The sequence below is a fragment of the Gopherus evgoodei genome, chromosome 5 (assembly GCF_007399415.2).
Source record: "Gopherus evgoodei ecotype Sinaloan lineage chromosome 5, rGopEvg1_v1.p, whole genome shotgun sequence".
Taxonomy (NCBI): domain Eukaryota; kingdom Metazoa; phylum Chordata; order Testudines; family Testudinidae; genus Gopherus; species Gopherus evgoodei.
The window spans coordinates 126,130,559-126,147,495 of record NC_044326.1 but is presented as its reverse complement, the minus strand read 5'-3'; the positions used below and the strand labels follow the sequence as shown (position 1 = coordinate 126,147,495).

At 42.7% G+C, this 16,937-nt stretch overlaps 1 protein-coding gene across 2 annotated transcripts in view; it reads left to right on the top strand.

Moving 5' to 3' along the window:
- The window catches only part of CDS1 (CDP-diacylglycerol synthase 1), a 92,643-nt gene that overhangs the window by 19,926 nt on the left and 55,780 nt on the right, over positions 1-16,937 (top strand). For both annotated transcript variants that reach the window (XM_030564967.1, XM_030564968.1), the window contains exons 2-3: positions 3,650-3,777; positions 14,536-14,632. In XM_030564967.1, coding sequence (XP_030420827.1) covers positions 3,650-3,777; positions 14,536-14,632 — 225 coding nt within the window. The remainder of the gene's footprint in view (positions 1-3,649; positions 3,778-14,535; positions 14,633-16,937) is intronic.

The window sequence follows — 16,937 nt, the reverse complement described above, 5'->3', positions numbered from 1 at the left end:
AAGCAAAAAAAAAAAAAAAAAAAAAGTATATTGTGAGTGAACTCTAAATCATAGAGGGTGATTGTAACTCTTTTCTCACTTTCCCTTGGCAAGCACACAGCATGGTGAGGGCACTAAACATGGTGAGTTCAGCCCGGGGGGAGATGCAAGATGGGACAAAGGATCTGGTGTTTTCAGAAGGGGATCACTACAAGCACCTAGGGACATTATTCTGATACTGGCACCATTTTCCACAGGCAGGGTGATCGAAGCTGACCTCTCTATTGAGGGTAACCAGTGATGCAAGCGTGCATCTCCTGCACGTGTGGGGCATCAGACCAGGTCCATAGGCTGCTCGCCTGTGTGCTGCTTTGGTTTCTGCAGAAGTAATTGACGATTGGCTTGGCAAAGTTTCGTACAATGGGAGAAGAAACAAAGCAGCTCTGCCAAGGAACCTTTGTCAGAGGATTGCAGAGTACCTTTATGAAAATTTCCTAGAGATTTCTACAGATGATTCCCAGGAAATCCTGATGTGCATTAACAAACTTTTTTCTTCAGGACACCCACTGTGTAGATGAACAGGGGAATGAGGAACAGATGGAAACAGTAATTTCTATCCCTTTTCCCATGTGCACCAAGTAACAAAATAAGACACCTGTACCTCATGTTACTATGCAGTATCAAAGCAAATTGAGTACATACCGGAACTCCACTCTCCTGCTTCTGGTGTGCCAGAGCCAGAGTACTGAGACTGGCTAGACCTCTCTGGAGTTAGAGGTCCTGACTCATCACTGGACAACCCTGTCGCCTGACCCATAATCTGCTCTAGCTCAACCTCCTTGTCCACCACTTGGTTCTTGTGGTTGATTCTGCTGGCTACTGCCTCCAATGTCCCCAAAGTATCCATGGGGTCTTGGTGTGGAGGTGGGGTCACCACCAAGGATGGTGTCTAGCTCCTTGTAGAAGCAGCATGTTTTCAGTGCTGCACCAGAACAGACGGTTGGCTTTCCTTGCCTTCTGGTACACCTGCCTCAGGTTCTTGATCTCAGCACGGCATTGCTGCTTGTCCCTTTCGTGCTCCTTCTCCTCTATGCCACAAGCAAAGTTCCTATGGCTGGATCGGCGCTGCGACTGAACAGCCTCTTTTACCCACAGACTCACAAGATCCAAAAACTCTGGTGTATTTCAGGCAGGAGCGCGTTTGCTGCGGAAAGCCAGCATGGTCATTAGGAAGATGCTATGTGAACTCTCCACGCTGAGCAAACAGGAAATAGAATTTCAAAATTCTTGGGGCTTTTAAGGGACGGGGTGCATGCCTGCGTATCAGGCTTCAGGGCAGCAGCGTTGAAATTGCTGACCAGAGTGGTCGTGAGGGGCATTTTGGGATATCTCCTAGAGGCCACTGAGGGCAACATAAACAAGCGCAGTCTACGCTAACATTACATTGCTCTAACTTGCTCACATAAAGCTCTATGCTGCTCATCGTATTTTTATTATGTTGGCTTAGCAGGAGAATTTAATTGGCTGGAGGAGCTTTGCAGTGCGTACACCTCCACTGTTTTTGTGGACAAAAGTTTATTTGTTGACAAAACTGTGTAGTGTGGACAAGGCCTTAGTGCACAGCAAGTTAATGTGACATAGATTTACACCCCAGCTTGCCATGTATTAAGTGTTCGTATAGACAAGCCCTGTGCCACCTAGATGCTTATGAAAATGTTAACCTGAGACTAAACCTTTTTCTAGTTTTTAAATGCTTTGTTAAAAGTGAACTGCCATGTTTTTGGAAGCCGTAGGGATGGATAAATGAATAAATAAATTGCTATTTGATGAAATGCACACAAGCAGTGATCACTGCAGTTAGAATATTGCCTAAAGCTAGGCAAGCCTATTAACCTTCAACATACATTTTAGGACTGACTTGCTGACCTATTATAGAATACTGTAAAGTGGAGAACCCCTCAGATAATTTTGAGAATGTAACCACTTTATGCATATATGGTTTCTTTCACAGCTACCAGAGAAATCTTTTATAGATTAAAGAACTTGCTTTGATTATACTTTTTCTCCACAATAAATCTAGTAACTCCTCATGAAGAACTACTCTGTCCTGTGGCTTTGGGGTATAGAAAACCATAAACGTTGTTCACAAACATGAAGTAAAACAAACCAAAACTCAGTCAAGAATTATTCATTAGAAAAGGGCTAAATGCAAACTGAACAAACATTTGCCAAACATCACTCTGTTATACACACTTTTGTCTCACCCTTAGTCTAATCTACTTAAATTACTAGCTGTTAGGCACTACCAAAATCTATATAAGAAACCTAATACAGGCAGGGTGAGTGCGGATACTTTTTATTGGACCAATTTCTCTTGGTGAGAGAGACAAGCTTTCAAGCTTACACGGAGCTCTTCTGCGACTGACATGGCTACGTAACACTGCTTACAAATCTAGTGCAGGCTTTTAGCAGATAGGGCAAATAATACAATCCTAGTTAATATGACATCACTGGTGAGAATGGCATAGCAGGGGAACTGCCTATTGAGTGGGCAAAGGGTGATGAGGGCTGGTGCTTTGGTTAACTACCACCCTCTCTCTGTAGGGGGGGGGGGGAAGGGAAAGGATGGGAAGTTCCTAAACAAGACTGGGGTTAGAACTGAATGGGAAACCAGATATGGCATTGAAGATCTGTATAAACCGTTCTCCCTTCCTGCAGCTCCCATTTCTCAGCTTTCCCTTTCTTCTGCACCAGTGAAAAATCTGTCACTGCCAGCATGGAGTTTTTAAACTAAGGTGTCTTTAAGAAATATTTTGGGGTAGGATTGAGGGATCGGAAGGTAATGGAACAAAAGGAGGAAGGAAGGTGGGTAAGATTGGTGGAGTTATGAGTTGGGGGAGAGAAGGGAAAATGAAGAGATGGATGGGGCAGTGGGAAGGTGGGGACTAGAGTGGAGTTTTAAGGAAGTGTAGCTAAACTGAACTATGTTTGATCCCTCTGTTTATGGCATTGAAAGAAACCCTAGCTGGCAAGATGGAATCAGAATTGTGTGTAGCTGACATGAGAGGACTAGGTCAAAAAGATAGCAGGGTCTGTTCTGTTATAGGAGGACATGCTGAGCTAGAGACTGACCGCGTGCCCTCTGTTTTTGCTGTTGAAGTGGGACTTGCTCCAGGGAAGTAAGGCACCTTGATCCTCAAAGCCTTGAATAAAGATGTGGGTGTTCTTGTAATATGTAAATCAAAATAAATCAGTCACTGCTACTACTGATTTCTTTTGGGAAGAAAATTGGTCTTTAGAAAGCTACCTTGTCATCTTGTAAGAAGCTGATCATTGGTCACAGCTAGAGAGAGAGACTGAAAATTTTGTAGTCTATGTAGATGTGTCTGAGAAATTTATGGATACAGAGAATGAGCCTTGAGGGTGAGACTACTTGAAAGTGGCAGGTACCATCACAAAAGTGAATAATTTACCTTCTTATGAACTGTATCAGCACATAGTCAGTAAGCCAAGTTTCACTTTGCCTAAAAGTCTATAATTTTGCTGATCTGCCATTTATATTTTCTTAGAAGCAGGTATTTCCATGTTACCAGCCAAATGAATCTTTGAGACTAAGCATATGCTCCCTTCCGGAAGGTTAAACAATACTCTTTTATGTGCTTTGTCATAGGATGTAGTTTTGGGTGAAAAGTGTGGCGATCTAGATCTCAGAAATGTTTCAGATATTCCAGCTGTGCCCCCATCAACAGACAGCACTCCAGAAATTCTCAAGAAAGCTCTGTCCGGCTTGTCTTCCAGGTATGGTAAAACAAGATTCTTAACACATTTGGGATAAGAGTGTTGAGGGAGCTGCTGACTAAAAAATAATTACAGACAAAATTGAAGTCATTCTTTTAATTAATGAGGGAAAACATTATGCCGCAAAACTAAATAGTTATTTTTTGGATTTAGTATTATGTTATCTGGGCTATATTCATGCTTGTGTAACTATTTTCATACAGCTACTGTATGAAATATGCTACCCAAAAGTTGTCCAGCTGCACCCATTTCTAAATGACTAAGATAGCTTTTCAGTTACGATAGTTAACAATTATCTGCAGTTGCTCACTATTTCCTATCTTGGTATAACAGCAGACGCGTCAGTAGTTCTAGGGGCTGATGTTGCAGGACCTTATTTATTTTTAGAGAGAGAGAAAAAAAAGAAGCTTTTGGTTTAATATGCCGACCAGGGTGGATTTGATTTAAACCATGATTTAAATTTAAACCCTAACCCTAAATCATGATTAAAATCACTAGTCAGGAAGACTCGATTTAATCATGGATTTCTACATAAAAGTGCATTCTGGTGAAGAATATGTATTAAAGTTACAACAACCAACAACTCGGAGAGGTGTAGGTTTCATTTTTAGAAGGTACACACTATACATTTTTAAAGTGATTCATTTTGAAAACTTTTCAGATTAATTTTACAGCTATGTCAGAAAACGAATGATTGGTTATTTCATTTACCAAAGGTAATTGAAGCAGATAGTTCACCTTCCAATGACTTCATAAATATCTCCAATTCAACAGTTAATTATTAGTTGGACGATTTTCTTGCCATGCTGTATAAGGAGGAGAACATCACCAGACAGACATTTAAATTGTTTTATTTAACTAAAACAACAATGTTATCTATTCTGGATTTTTTTTCTTCAACAGCAAACATATAATATTTTAACAAAACAATCATATGAATTTAGTTAAACATTCAAGTTTTTTAAAATCAGGTTTGTTTTTGTTGAAATTTGTTTTTAACTAAAATAGTTTACATGAAATTAAAAAAAACAAAAATTGACTGTCAGGTAAACATGAGAAACTTAAAATATTGGCTTCTGCAGCTAAATCAGTCGCCTTCACCTTCATTTTCCTGTTTGTTCATAATGTGGAGAAGAAAAACAAGCTTTCCTGCTTTTTCAGATCCCAAATAATTTCTCAGTTTGGAATGAATTCGTCCAAAGGAAGAAAATATTCTTTCTACACCGGCAGAAAAAGCTACTGCTGTTAAAAGTGAGATTATCACTTCAACAGTCTCTGAATCCAAGTGCTTAAGTGACTTCCACCAGTTCACTGGTGTGACTTTCTTTAAAACAACATCAGCAAACTTATATTTCTTGAATGGTTCACCCTTAGCTCTGAAGTTTATTATAGTTGGCACTATGGAAGGATGATTGCTGGATGTCCATGTCATAGCCAATTCCTCCTCTTCATCAGTTAAGGTTTGATCCTGGTACTGAGCATTGAGAGTATTGGCAAGAAAATGAGCTGGAGATAGTGTTTGTCCCATTCATTTTTTTAATGTTTGTAATTTAACTCTTTCATTGAATATATCTCTCTTTAAGATCTCACTGAGTTCCTTCCAGATGTCAACAGAGTCAGCAGTAAAACAGCTGTTTCCCTGCATTTTGTTCAAGGCTACAGAAATGGACTTCAGGGTACTCAGCATGTGTTTAACATTTCTCTTAAGCCCAGTGTTGAGAACTTTGGCTGTGACAGTGCCACCTATTTTCTTCCCAATTTTGTTCACAAACCAGGGTGGATAAAAATCAATGTCGTTGATTACCCAGCTACACCTAGATTTGCAGCAAACGAGCAACTGAGAAATATGACAGGAAGACAAAAGTGTGTGGCATGTCATGCGTAAGCACTTAGAAACAATGTTAATCTTATAAAATCAGTTGCTGATTTGGATACTTTCCCTCAAGTTAGTGACAGAAGTTCTAGTAAGAGTGAGAGAGAGAGAGAGGTGCAAAGAGACCTTTGTTCCACCGATGATGAAATTTCAAGGGTCCTTGTTCAAAAATTGAGTCCCCACCACATTTATTGTTTGCCCTCTAATTAACTGTAACTTCATTTTTTATTAACCCATTGCCTGGTGTGCGTGTGTTCACATCTTGTTGGCTTCTCTGCTTCTTGGTAAGCAGAATTGACTAAAAGCCTTCTCTCTGAAACATAGACACAAACTGAGCACTTCTGAGAGCAGGCTGCTGATTTCATTGTATTGCCCTCATAGAATGAACAGGCCAAGAACACTAACACTTTCAGGTTCACCTAACTAGGTAAACATTTTGAGGAACAAAGGCCTTTGAACCAGACTTATCTTACATGATATTCAGAGAATGGGACATTAAGACTTCTGGCTAATGCATGGATATAAAATGTCCCCTACTCTAGATTTTTTTTTTAAATCTGTTTTCTGAAGGGCAAGTCCGTGAGTACTCTTTGTAGACAAAATGCAGTTCTTCTTTGAGAGATGTCCCTGTGGGTGCTCCACTTCAGATGTCGATGCACCCCTGCGTGTTTGATCGGAGATTTCTGCAGCAGTACTCGTACCGGCCACGCGTGCTCAGAGCCTGGCCCCCCGCTCTGAGTATACCTCTAGTGAGCATGCGTGGCCGGTTCCCTCAGTTCCTTCTCTTCCGTCCCCGTCTTGAGACGGAGCTCAGCAGACTCGTTAAAGAATTTTTCCTCACCTTAAAATTACTTGTAGTTAGCTAGTTTCTTGTTAGTTAGTGTTACTTACCCCTTTTTTCTACCGTTTATTAAAAAAAAAATAAATTTTTTTTCTCTCAGCCGCAGCTGCTTCAGACATCCCTGGCTCCACAGGTTTTAAGCGCTGCTCCTCCTGTAAGGATGCTATCCCTCTTTCGGATGGACTTTCGCAGTGCATAAAATGTTTGAGGGAGACCCACATTCCCCAAAAATGTTCTCACTGCACTAAACTAAGCTCCAGAGAGCGAAAAGACAGGGAGCTAAAACTTAAACTTATTCTACTTCAAAAATACTTAGGGTCAGCCTCAGACCCTGGCACAGACTCTGCCTCCGCTCACCGCCACAGCTCTCTCGCTTCTAAAAAGCAGAAGAAAGCAGCAAAACGAGGACACCTTCTGTCAAATTCAAAAGAAGCCCTTAGACACAAACCTCTGGTCAGATCCACAGTCTCCTTACCGGTGCTCCCCTGCCTGAGCACTGTTGACGAGCCAGGCTCCTCCGGCACCGCGCTAAACCTGCCTGTGCTTGAGGTGGCAGCACGAAGCTCCGGTGCCGAGGCGATAGGCTTTCAGTCGCCTGCCTCGATTATGGCACCTATCGACACTGCGATGAACGCGGAGCTGACATTCCAGGCCCCCCTGAGGCACCGCAGCCTGCTATTAATAGCATGGCACCGGCTCCAGCACCGGCATTAACCGCGCTATTTGGCACTGAGCCAAGACTTAGAACCCCGGTGCAAGCCCAGGTTCCCTCACAGCAATTCTATCAGCCTTCACCTTCAGCTGCCTCAGCGCTGCTGTTTACCCAGTCAAGTGACCTCTTAGTGTCACCTATGCTGCAGTCACCCTTACTTAAAGACTGCTTCTCCCTTACGAATGATTCAGGGTCCGAACAGCCTTCCTCCAGTGAAGAGGAGTCTGAACTACAGGGTGATGTTTCAATGCAATCAGAATTCCATCCTCGAACCCCTGTTACCCGCGGGCATAGGAAAATTGTCTCAGACTATCCTCGAGACCCTGCCTCCTGATGTGTTAACCCCTGGATGGCACCGCCTATGCCTTTTCCATCACTATGGCAGTATTGGGCCCCATGGGCATCTTTCCCTCGGCAGCACACCCGCTATTCCAATTCGACAAGACGCGAAAGTCCAAATGATATAACACGCTTGGCGGCACCCTCCCATTCTCAGGATCAATTAAGTCCTGTTCCTGACCCAGTACCAACTGAAGTAACTCCTGAAGAAGCCTTAGTTCCCTCCCCTCTAACGTCCTCAGATGACTTTGCAAAATTCCAAGATCTCTTTAGAAGGGTTGCCAGCAAGCTTAGAATCAATCTAGAGGAAGTACCGGGCCAACAACATGAGTTAACGGACATCCTGCAACCCTCTTCTTCATCTAGACTGAAATTACCAATCAATGCAGCCCTTCTGGAACCCGCTAAGTCCATCTGGCAGGGTCCAGCCACAAGCCAGCCTACCTGTAAACAAGCGGACCATAAATACTTCATTCCCTCTAAGGGCTCTGAATTCCTTTTCTCACATCCTGCGCCAAACTCACTGGTAGTGGACGCAGCCAAGCAAAGGAATAAACAAACAACAATATTTCCGCCATACCCCAACCAACAAGCAAAGCAAACGCTTAGACCTGCTGGGTCGCAAAGTGTATGCCTCTTCAACCTTACAATTTCGAATTGCCAATTATACTGCAGTTCTGGCAAAGTACGACCATAGAAACTATAACAAGTTCATGGACTTTATTAAACACATTCCAGACCAAAAGAAACAACAGTTTGCAGCTTTAGTTTCTGAGGGCCAAATCGTATCATGCACGGCTCTTCAAGCAGCTCTGGATGCAGCCAATACCGCAGCAAGATCCACTGCTACGGCGGCGGTCATGCGCCGAGGTTCATGACTCTCCTCTTCCCTTTTTCCTTGCAAGGTTCAGAGTACTGTAGAGGATCTCCCTTTCGACGGTGATAAACTCTTTGCTTTCACCACGAATGAGATGCTTCACTCAATGAAGGACTCAAGGGCAACTCTTCGGTCCTTAGGAATCCAAACCCCTACGACCAGAAGGCGACAGTACAGATATCAGCCTTACCACCATCCATGCTACCCCCCATATACTCAGCATTTCACAAGATCTCAGGATCAACAACAGCAACACCAATGCCAGAGATCCAGATATCAGCGGCGTCGCCCCAATTCTTCCGAAGCTCCCCAACTTCCTCCAACTAATAAGTAGATTTGAACCTTTGGTCGAGGGTCTCGTAAACATCATCTCAACTTCAGCGTATGCACCGCCTACAACTATCTTTTGGACACCGCCTACGGCCATTTTTGCACCAATGGCAGAATGTTACCACCAACAAGTGGGTTCTAGAGGTCATCACAACTGGATATTCTATCCCCTTCCTCTCCTTACCACCCACCGTCCCCGTCCCTCTTCAGGGACCCTTCTCACGAGCTACACCTCCAGCAAGAAGTACATCTCCTTCATCTGGGGGCTGTCGAATTCATGCCTGAATGCCACAAGGGGAAAGAGTTCTACTCCCATTATTTTTTAACAGAAAAGAAAACTGTAGGATGGCGACCGATCCTCGACCTCAAGCGGCTCAACAAATTTATCAAAAAGCAAAAATTCAAGATGGTTACTCTCACCACCATAATTTCAGCCCTGGAGCAGGGCGATTTGGTTTTCAGCCCTCGACTTACAAGATGCCTGTTTTCATGTCACTATCCACCTGGCCCACAGACGTTTCCTTCAATTTACCCTCGGCTCAATGCATTTCCAATACAGAGTTCTACCCTTTGGCCTTTCCACTGCCGCCCCCCCCCCCCGAGTTTTCTCCTAGCGGTAGTCACTGCCTACCTCAGGAAAAAAGGGGTCATAATATTCCCTTATCTTGACGATTGCCTTCTCAAGGCCTCCACGTTTGACGAAGTGCTCCGCTTCACACAACTCACCATCGATTGCTTCCAATGTCTGGGCCTGCAAATAAACAGAAGCAAATCCATATTAAGTCCTACCCAGCACCTGGAGTTTATAGGAGCGAGCCTTACTCCACAACTGGGCTGGCATCTCTCCCACCCGACTGATTCAATAGCATAAAACTGCTGGCTACGAGACTTCACGACAGCCCCTGGGTCACCGCCCGAGACTGCCTGCAACTACTAGGGCACATGGCCTCGTGCACCTTCATGGTCCAAAATGCACATCTCTACATGAAGTGCTTCCAAGCTTGGCTGGCCACGGTTTACAAACCAAACGTGCACTCACTAAACAAACCCCTGGCCATACCCTACCGAGTCAAAGACTCTGTCCTGTGGTGGACAGTCCCCTCCAACCTCTGCTCTGGAGTCCCCTTCCTCCAGACCTCCCCAACTCTGATAATGGCGACGGATGCATCTCTCACTGGCTAGGGGGCCCACATCTCTCACCAAACAGTTCATGGGCTATGGTCTCCCTCCGAAACCTCCTTGCACACAAATGTTCTAGAACTTCGAGCTATATGAAATGTCTGCTGCCACTTCCTGCCACTAATCAAGAATCAGCATGTACGCATAATGACAGACCACATTGCCTGCATGTTCTACATAAACAGGCAAGTAGGGGCTCGCTCCCACTCTCTTTGCTCAGAGGCCGTAAAAGTCTGGAATTGGTGCCTTGTGAACCACATCCGCATGTCCAGCTGCTTATCTCCCCGGTGTGATGAATACCACTGCTGACGAGTTAAGCAGACGTTTCCCTTCGGAACACGAATGGGAGATAGATGACGGAATCATTTACAACATATTTCGCACTTGGGGTCACCCAACCATAGATCTCTTTGCAACTGCAAAAAACACGAAATGCCTCAATTTTTGCTCCAGGGCGGGACTGGGCAAACACTCCCTTGGAGACGCATTCATGATCCCATGGCACCGGGACTTACTCTATGCATTTTCCCCGGTACCACTTCTCAACAGGGTCCTCATAAAGATACGAATGGACCTTGCTACGGTGATCTTGATTGCACCTTCATGGCTGAGACAACTGTGGTTCCCTTTCCTCACCAGAATGTCAGTTTGACCACCGATCTCACTGCCTCTCATCCCAAACCTTTTATCACGGCAACACGGCCGGCTTCTTCACCCCAATCTCTCCATGCTTCATCTCAAAGTCTGGTACCTGCATGGTTCTCCCAACAAGAACTAGACTGTTCCGACCAAGTTCAGAGGGTGCTTCTACACAGCAGAACACAATCCATCCCTTACCACCTATCTCCGAAAGTAGAAGCGATTCACAGAATGGTGTTCAACTGTCTCCTACCTCTGCACCCCTCCCCCGCATACTCGACTAGCTATTGTACATTAAGCAATCCGGCCTTTTCTTCAGCTCCATCAGAGTCCATTTAGCTGCCATCACAACCTTTCATGATACAGTTGACGATACCTCGGTCTTTGCTCATCCCATCACCAAGCATTTCCTTAAGGGACTCCAAACCTTATATCCAGACATTTAAGCCACCTACCCCTCCATGGGATCTTCACCTAGTATTGTCCTGTCTAACTCATCAACCCTTCGAGCCCTTAGCCACCTGCTCCCTATTACACCTCTCAATGAAAACAGCCTTTTTGGTGGCGATTACCTCCGCCAGATGGGCAGTAGAGATAGCAGCCCTTATGGCAGATCCACCATATACACTTTCTTTCAAGGACAAGGTTACCCTATGCCTACACCTGAAATTCCTTCCAAAAGTTCATGCTTCATTTCACATCAATGAACCAATACATCTACCAACTTTCTTCCCGAAACCACATGCAAACTCCTTTGAAGCCACAGTGCACACACTTGATGTGTGCAGGGCCTTGTCCTTCTATTTGGACAGAACCAAACCCTTCAGAAACCCTCCTAGACTCTTTTGTCTCCATCGCGGAGCGCTCCAAAGGCATGCCTATCTCTACCCAGAGACTTTCAAACTGGATCTCCGATTTGCATACGACTCTGCTATCAGATGATAAATGTTACACCTCCAGCATTGATCAGAACACATTCCACTAGATCTGTATCTACCTCTGTAGCCGCCTTATGTAAAGTATCATTGACATTTGTAGAGCAACCACTTGGTCCTTCGAGCACACATTTGTCAAACACTATGCCCTTACTCAGGGCCCTCTCTCTGACACTCGATTAAGCAGGGCAGTATTATCTACTGCTTTCCTACCAGATCCAAAGTCCCTACCTCCTTGAGATACACTGCTTCGAAGTCACCTAGAGAGGAGCACCTACAGGGACATCTCTCTCTCTCTCGAAGAGGTTACTCATCTTGTGCAGTAATTGACGTTCTTCGAGATGAGCGTCCCTGTGGGTGCTCCACTACCCACCCTCCTCCCCTCTACTTCGGAGTTGGGGTAGCCTCCGTTGTAGAGAAGGAACTGAGGGAACCGGCTGCGCATGCTTACTAGAGGTATACTCAGAGCAGGGGGTAATAGGCTCTGAGCATGCGTGGCCGCTATGAGTACTGCGGCAGAAGTCTCCGATCAAAGGCGCAGGGGCGCACCGACACCTAGAGTGGAGCACCCACAGAGACTCATCTCGAGGAACGTCAGTTACTGCACAAGATGAGTAACCTCCTCTTCCTGGTGCTTTATGAAGAGTGTATTCAGGGTTATTTACTGAGATCATATCTCTTTTGATTATTAAATATCTTGAAGCAGTGCCTCTTGTATCTCACATCAGAACCAGTATCCCAATTGGAATTTGAATGTTTTGTTTTTTCCTTCAAGCATCTAGATGAGCTATGATGTAAGTCACTAAAATATTCCCCCATTTTTATATTTGACCTTTTTAGAATCTTAGCTATAGATGCTATGCCCTGTAGTAAAAGTTGATGAGGTAGCACACTTGTCATAATTCTAGATGGTGGGCTAGGCTCTGGGTTGCTCCCATCTATTTATCAAAGCTGGCTTTCTAGATCTACACTGGTCAACAGGTGCTCTTCCCTGGGGGGGGGAGGAGAGAGGCTGGTTGTCTTTTTTTTTTTTTTGGTTCCATCCACTTTGAGGGAATTCTTAGGAAAATCTTATTTCTTTTTTTTAAAAAGCTTTTGATAGTGATAAGGATATACCACTAATATGAGCAAAGAGGTCCTTTGCTGAGGTTAGTGCAGGATAGAGTACTGAAGTCTGTTGTTGTCTGCCTTTGTGTAAGTACCCATAGCAACTTCATTTAGGTGGCCTTAATGGGTATTTCTCACTTGCCAATAAATAAAATCCTTTAAAAGTAAATTACACGTCTAACACAAACTTAAGTTCAAATTAGATTTTTAAAATTGACTAAGTTGACAGTGTCCCTTTAAGTTTAGTCATGTTTGTCTAGAAATACTTGCTCTACAAGGTACATGTAAGATTGTTATGAACGAGAGAGTAGAAAGATTTTTTTTTTTAATGTGCCTACACTGGGTAAATAGTTTAACCTACACAGCCAGTTTCCCCTATTTTTCCTGCGGGTTTTTCATACCATAGGGAAAAGACAAATGCACTGGAAAATAGGACTATAAAAACACAATTTTTTACAGGGATACTAGAGAGTAGGTATAGTACTGGCAACTTTAACTCATTGTTAAAAATGAGCAGGATTTCAGGTTGATAGTACAGTAGTCTTTTAAAAATAAATTGGAGTCTGTTTTAAGAGTAAACAAAACATGAATTTTTAATGTCCTACAACTGTCTACCGTATACTCGTTCACAAACCGAATATTTTTTGTAAAAAAGTGACACATCAAAGAGCGGGGGTCAACTTATAAACAGGTCTACACCAAAATTTGATGATTTTAAACTTTGTGGAATCACTGAATTGAATATCTAATATATTGTCAATTTGTTTACCTGGGTGTCTGCAGGCATGGAGCCCCTCAGCTCCCATTGTCTGGGAACGGCAAACCACGGACACTGTGAGCTGAGGGGCTCTGTGCCTGTGAACGCTCCAAAAATGTCCAGGCCCACTCTCGGCTTACCCTAATGGGCCAGGAGCCAAAGTTTTCCAACTCCTGAAATATAGGGTCAGCTTATGAAAGGGTCATACAGTTTTTTGCTATTTTTACCTAACCATCTTGGGAGGTCGGCCTCTAAACGAACGGGCTAATGAACAAGTATATAGGGTAGTTTTTTAATCCAGTTGCTGAACAACTGTATGAAAAGCAGTCTTGATTTTTGACCAGTCCGTTTGAATCCCTTTTAAGAAAAGAATCTTAGGTTTGGAAAAAAATGTTTACATGCAAATAGCAACTTTCTCTGTACGGACCAGGTTGTGGCCAGATCCAGTATGGATGTGCAATGGGAGAAGGGTAGAAATAGCCTACCCTATCTCCTCCCACATGCATGTATGTCAGGGCTGATATTGCAGTCCTAGAGCTCATATGAGCACAGGATTGCTCCCTACCAGTGCCTCCGTATGTGGTGCTAGCCACTCCACAAAAGGGGCAAGGCTATTACCTCGAGTCACTTCTACATCACACATCAAGAGCTGGCTTCTGCAAAGAGGAGCATATGCGGCAACACTTCAGAGCTTTTAGCAGTAAGCATGCTACCCATGTTGCCACAATTTGTAAATTACCTTCTTAATTGTTCAGTTACTAAAGGAAATACTGTAAATCAGGGGTAGGCAATCTCTGGCACACGTGCCGAAGGCGACACGCAAGCTGATTTTTCAGTGGCACTCACGCTGCCCAGGTCCTGGCCACCAGTCTGGGAGGCTCTGCATTTTAATTTAATTTTAAATGAAGCTTCTTAAACGTTTTAAAAACCTTATTTACTTTACAAACAACAATAGTTTAATATATACTATAGACTTATAGTAAGAGACCTTCTAAAACTGTTAAAATGTATTACTGGCACACGAAACCTTAAATTAGAGTGAATAAATGAAGACTTGGCGTACCACTTCTGAAAGGTTGCCGACCCCTGCTATAAATGGTATCTATTACTATGAAGAGACTGTTAAAGAAAACAGTACAGTTAATTGTCCTAATATGTTTTCTTTGTAGATGGAAAAACTGGTGGATTCGTGGAATTTTAACATTGGCTATGATATCATTATTTTTCCTGATCATATATCTTGGATCATTTATGCTGATGCTGCTTGTAAGTTTTTTCTAAACACATTTTTATTCATCATAGTACATAAAATGAATATGAAGGCCAATTATATAGAACTTTTAAATTGCATTTAGCTTGTATTTAAGTGAATTAGTACTTGTGAAAGGTACGGGATTGACAATCACACATGGCTTTTAGGGACTGATGGCTTTTTTGGTAATTTTATTTCAAGACTTCTTTATTTTAATGTAAAATAAAACAATGGCTCTATCTTTTTTGCCGTAGAGATCCTTGAAAATGGGACTGAAACTATTAGTTAATTTCCACTTATAAAATGTATAGATCATTCTCAGCCCTCCTTCAACAAGATTTCTCATCTCCCTGTACATAATGGCCTGATTTTCGGCAGTCATTGGATGTCCTATGCTAAGCTTTCCAGAGTTGATGACCCTAAAGAAAACATTAACTTTGAAATCTGACTTTAATGAACTGATTTTTGTTCCTTGACACTGTCACAGCTAGGATAGTTCAATAAAGTATTTTTCTGGTTATTTTTTTTCTGTGAAGTGCTAAATTAATTAGATTTGTGGAAATTTGTTTAACATCTCTTTTTAGGGAGTCATAACACAGGTCTATAATTTTTGAGAAGTCGTCTGCTTCAGAGATAAAATGTGATATTATGTATTTTGATGTGCTGAATTCAAATATGACAATTACAACAACTGATTGGCTACTGTTTCTAAGATATTTAAGTTTTTACATTCTATGTCTATGTATATTGTGTAGATAGTAGAGTTTTAATCATAAATTGTAAACCTAGGTCTTTTCATGTGTTTCTGGTTGCTTTACATGATAATATTTCACCTGTCCTGTTTATGTAACACTTTAAAAATCAGCAAAAGGGTTATATAAATAAAATTTATTATGAAACAAAAAGCAAAAAACTATTATGTACATAGTTTAGTCCTATTCAGTGTCTACTCGGCGCTTCTTGGCTTGTCTCTTGGATTCATTAAATGGAGCATCTCTTGTCACTGTCCAGCAATAGTCTGCAAGCACTGATGGGCTCCATTTGCCCTGATAGCCTGCCAGGAGATTCCACTGCTGTAGTCTGGAGCCCAACAGCTCTGCCTTACTCTTGGGTAGTTCCAGATCCCTGACAAGGTCATTCAGTTCACCTTGTGTTATGAGGTGTGGTTCAGAGGAGGAGGATGGGAGAAAATGTGGGTCCTGTGACATTGATGGTTCAGGACCAGAAGTTTCATCCTCTTCCTCTTCTTCGTCTAACTCAAGTGAGAATGATTCTGGTGCATCAGGAACCGGCAGTCCTTCTCCGTGGGGTACTGGGCGTATAGCTGATGGAATGTTTGGATAATGCACAGTCCACTTTTTCTTCTTTGACACACCTTTCCCAACTGGAGGCACCATGCAGAAGTAACAATTGCTGGTATGATCTGTTGGCTCTCTCCAAATCATTGGCACTGCAAAAGGCATAGATTTCCTTTTCCTGTTCAACCACTGGTGAAGATTTGTTGCACAAGTGTTGCAGCATATGTGTGGGGCCCACCTCTTGTCCTGATCTCCAATTTTGCAGCCAAAAGAAAGGTGATAGGCTTTCTTAACCATAGTGATTATACTGCACTTTTGTGATGCAAAAGTCACTTCACCACAAACATAGCAGAAGTTATCTGCACTGTTCACACAAGTACGAGGCATCTCTGCTCACTTTGGCTAAACAGAAATGTGTCCCTTTGCAAAATCAAACACTGACAAATAAGAGAGCACGACACTGTATGATTTCTAGAGCTGATATAGGGCAATTTGTTCAGCAGAGTGATGTAAGCTTCGTTATGATTGTATCATCCATGACTTCTAGGAATAACATGATGCAATTCATATCATGTATGATGCAATACCAGCTTCAGATTGCATCATTCATTGTTTTGCCTCACAAGCAAGTACTGTCCAAAGCCAGTCCTAGATTTATTCATAGATCCAGTCAAAGATGTATTTTAGTCATTTCTGGTTTAAATTTAGATCCCTTCCCTTTATAACTCACTTATCCTCCGCCATTCCCAAGTCAAGGGTCGTATATACTGATCCAATAGCATATCTTGAAAACTAGAGCCAATCAACAATTTTAAGCATCATTTTTGTTCTCAGTGACCCAGAATTAGTAAAGTTGGACTACATTTATTTCAGAAGCATTTTGGCTGTAGAGCTGTGTAATTTAATAAACTATTGGTTTAGTTCACTTCTGATTTTCTAGAAAAAGTTCACTGTTGCCTCAGTGTAACATACTTTAGGTTATAGGGAGATCAATATCAGGATTATAACAAACTCACTTGCA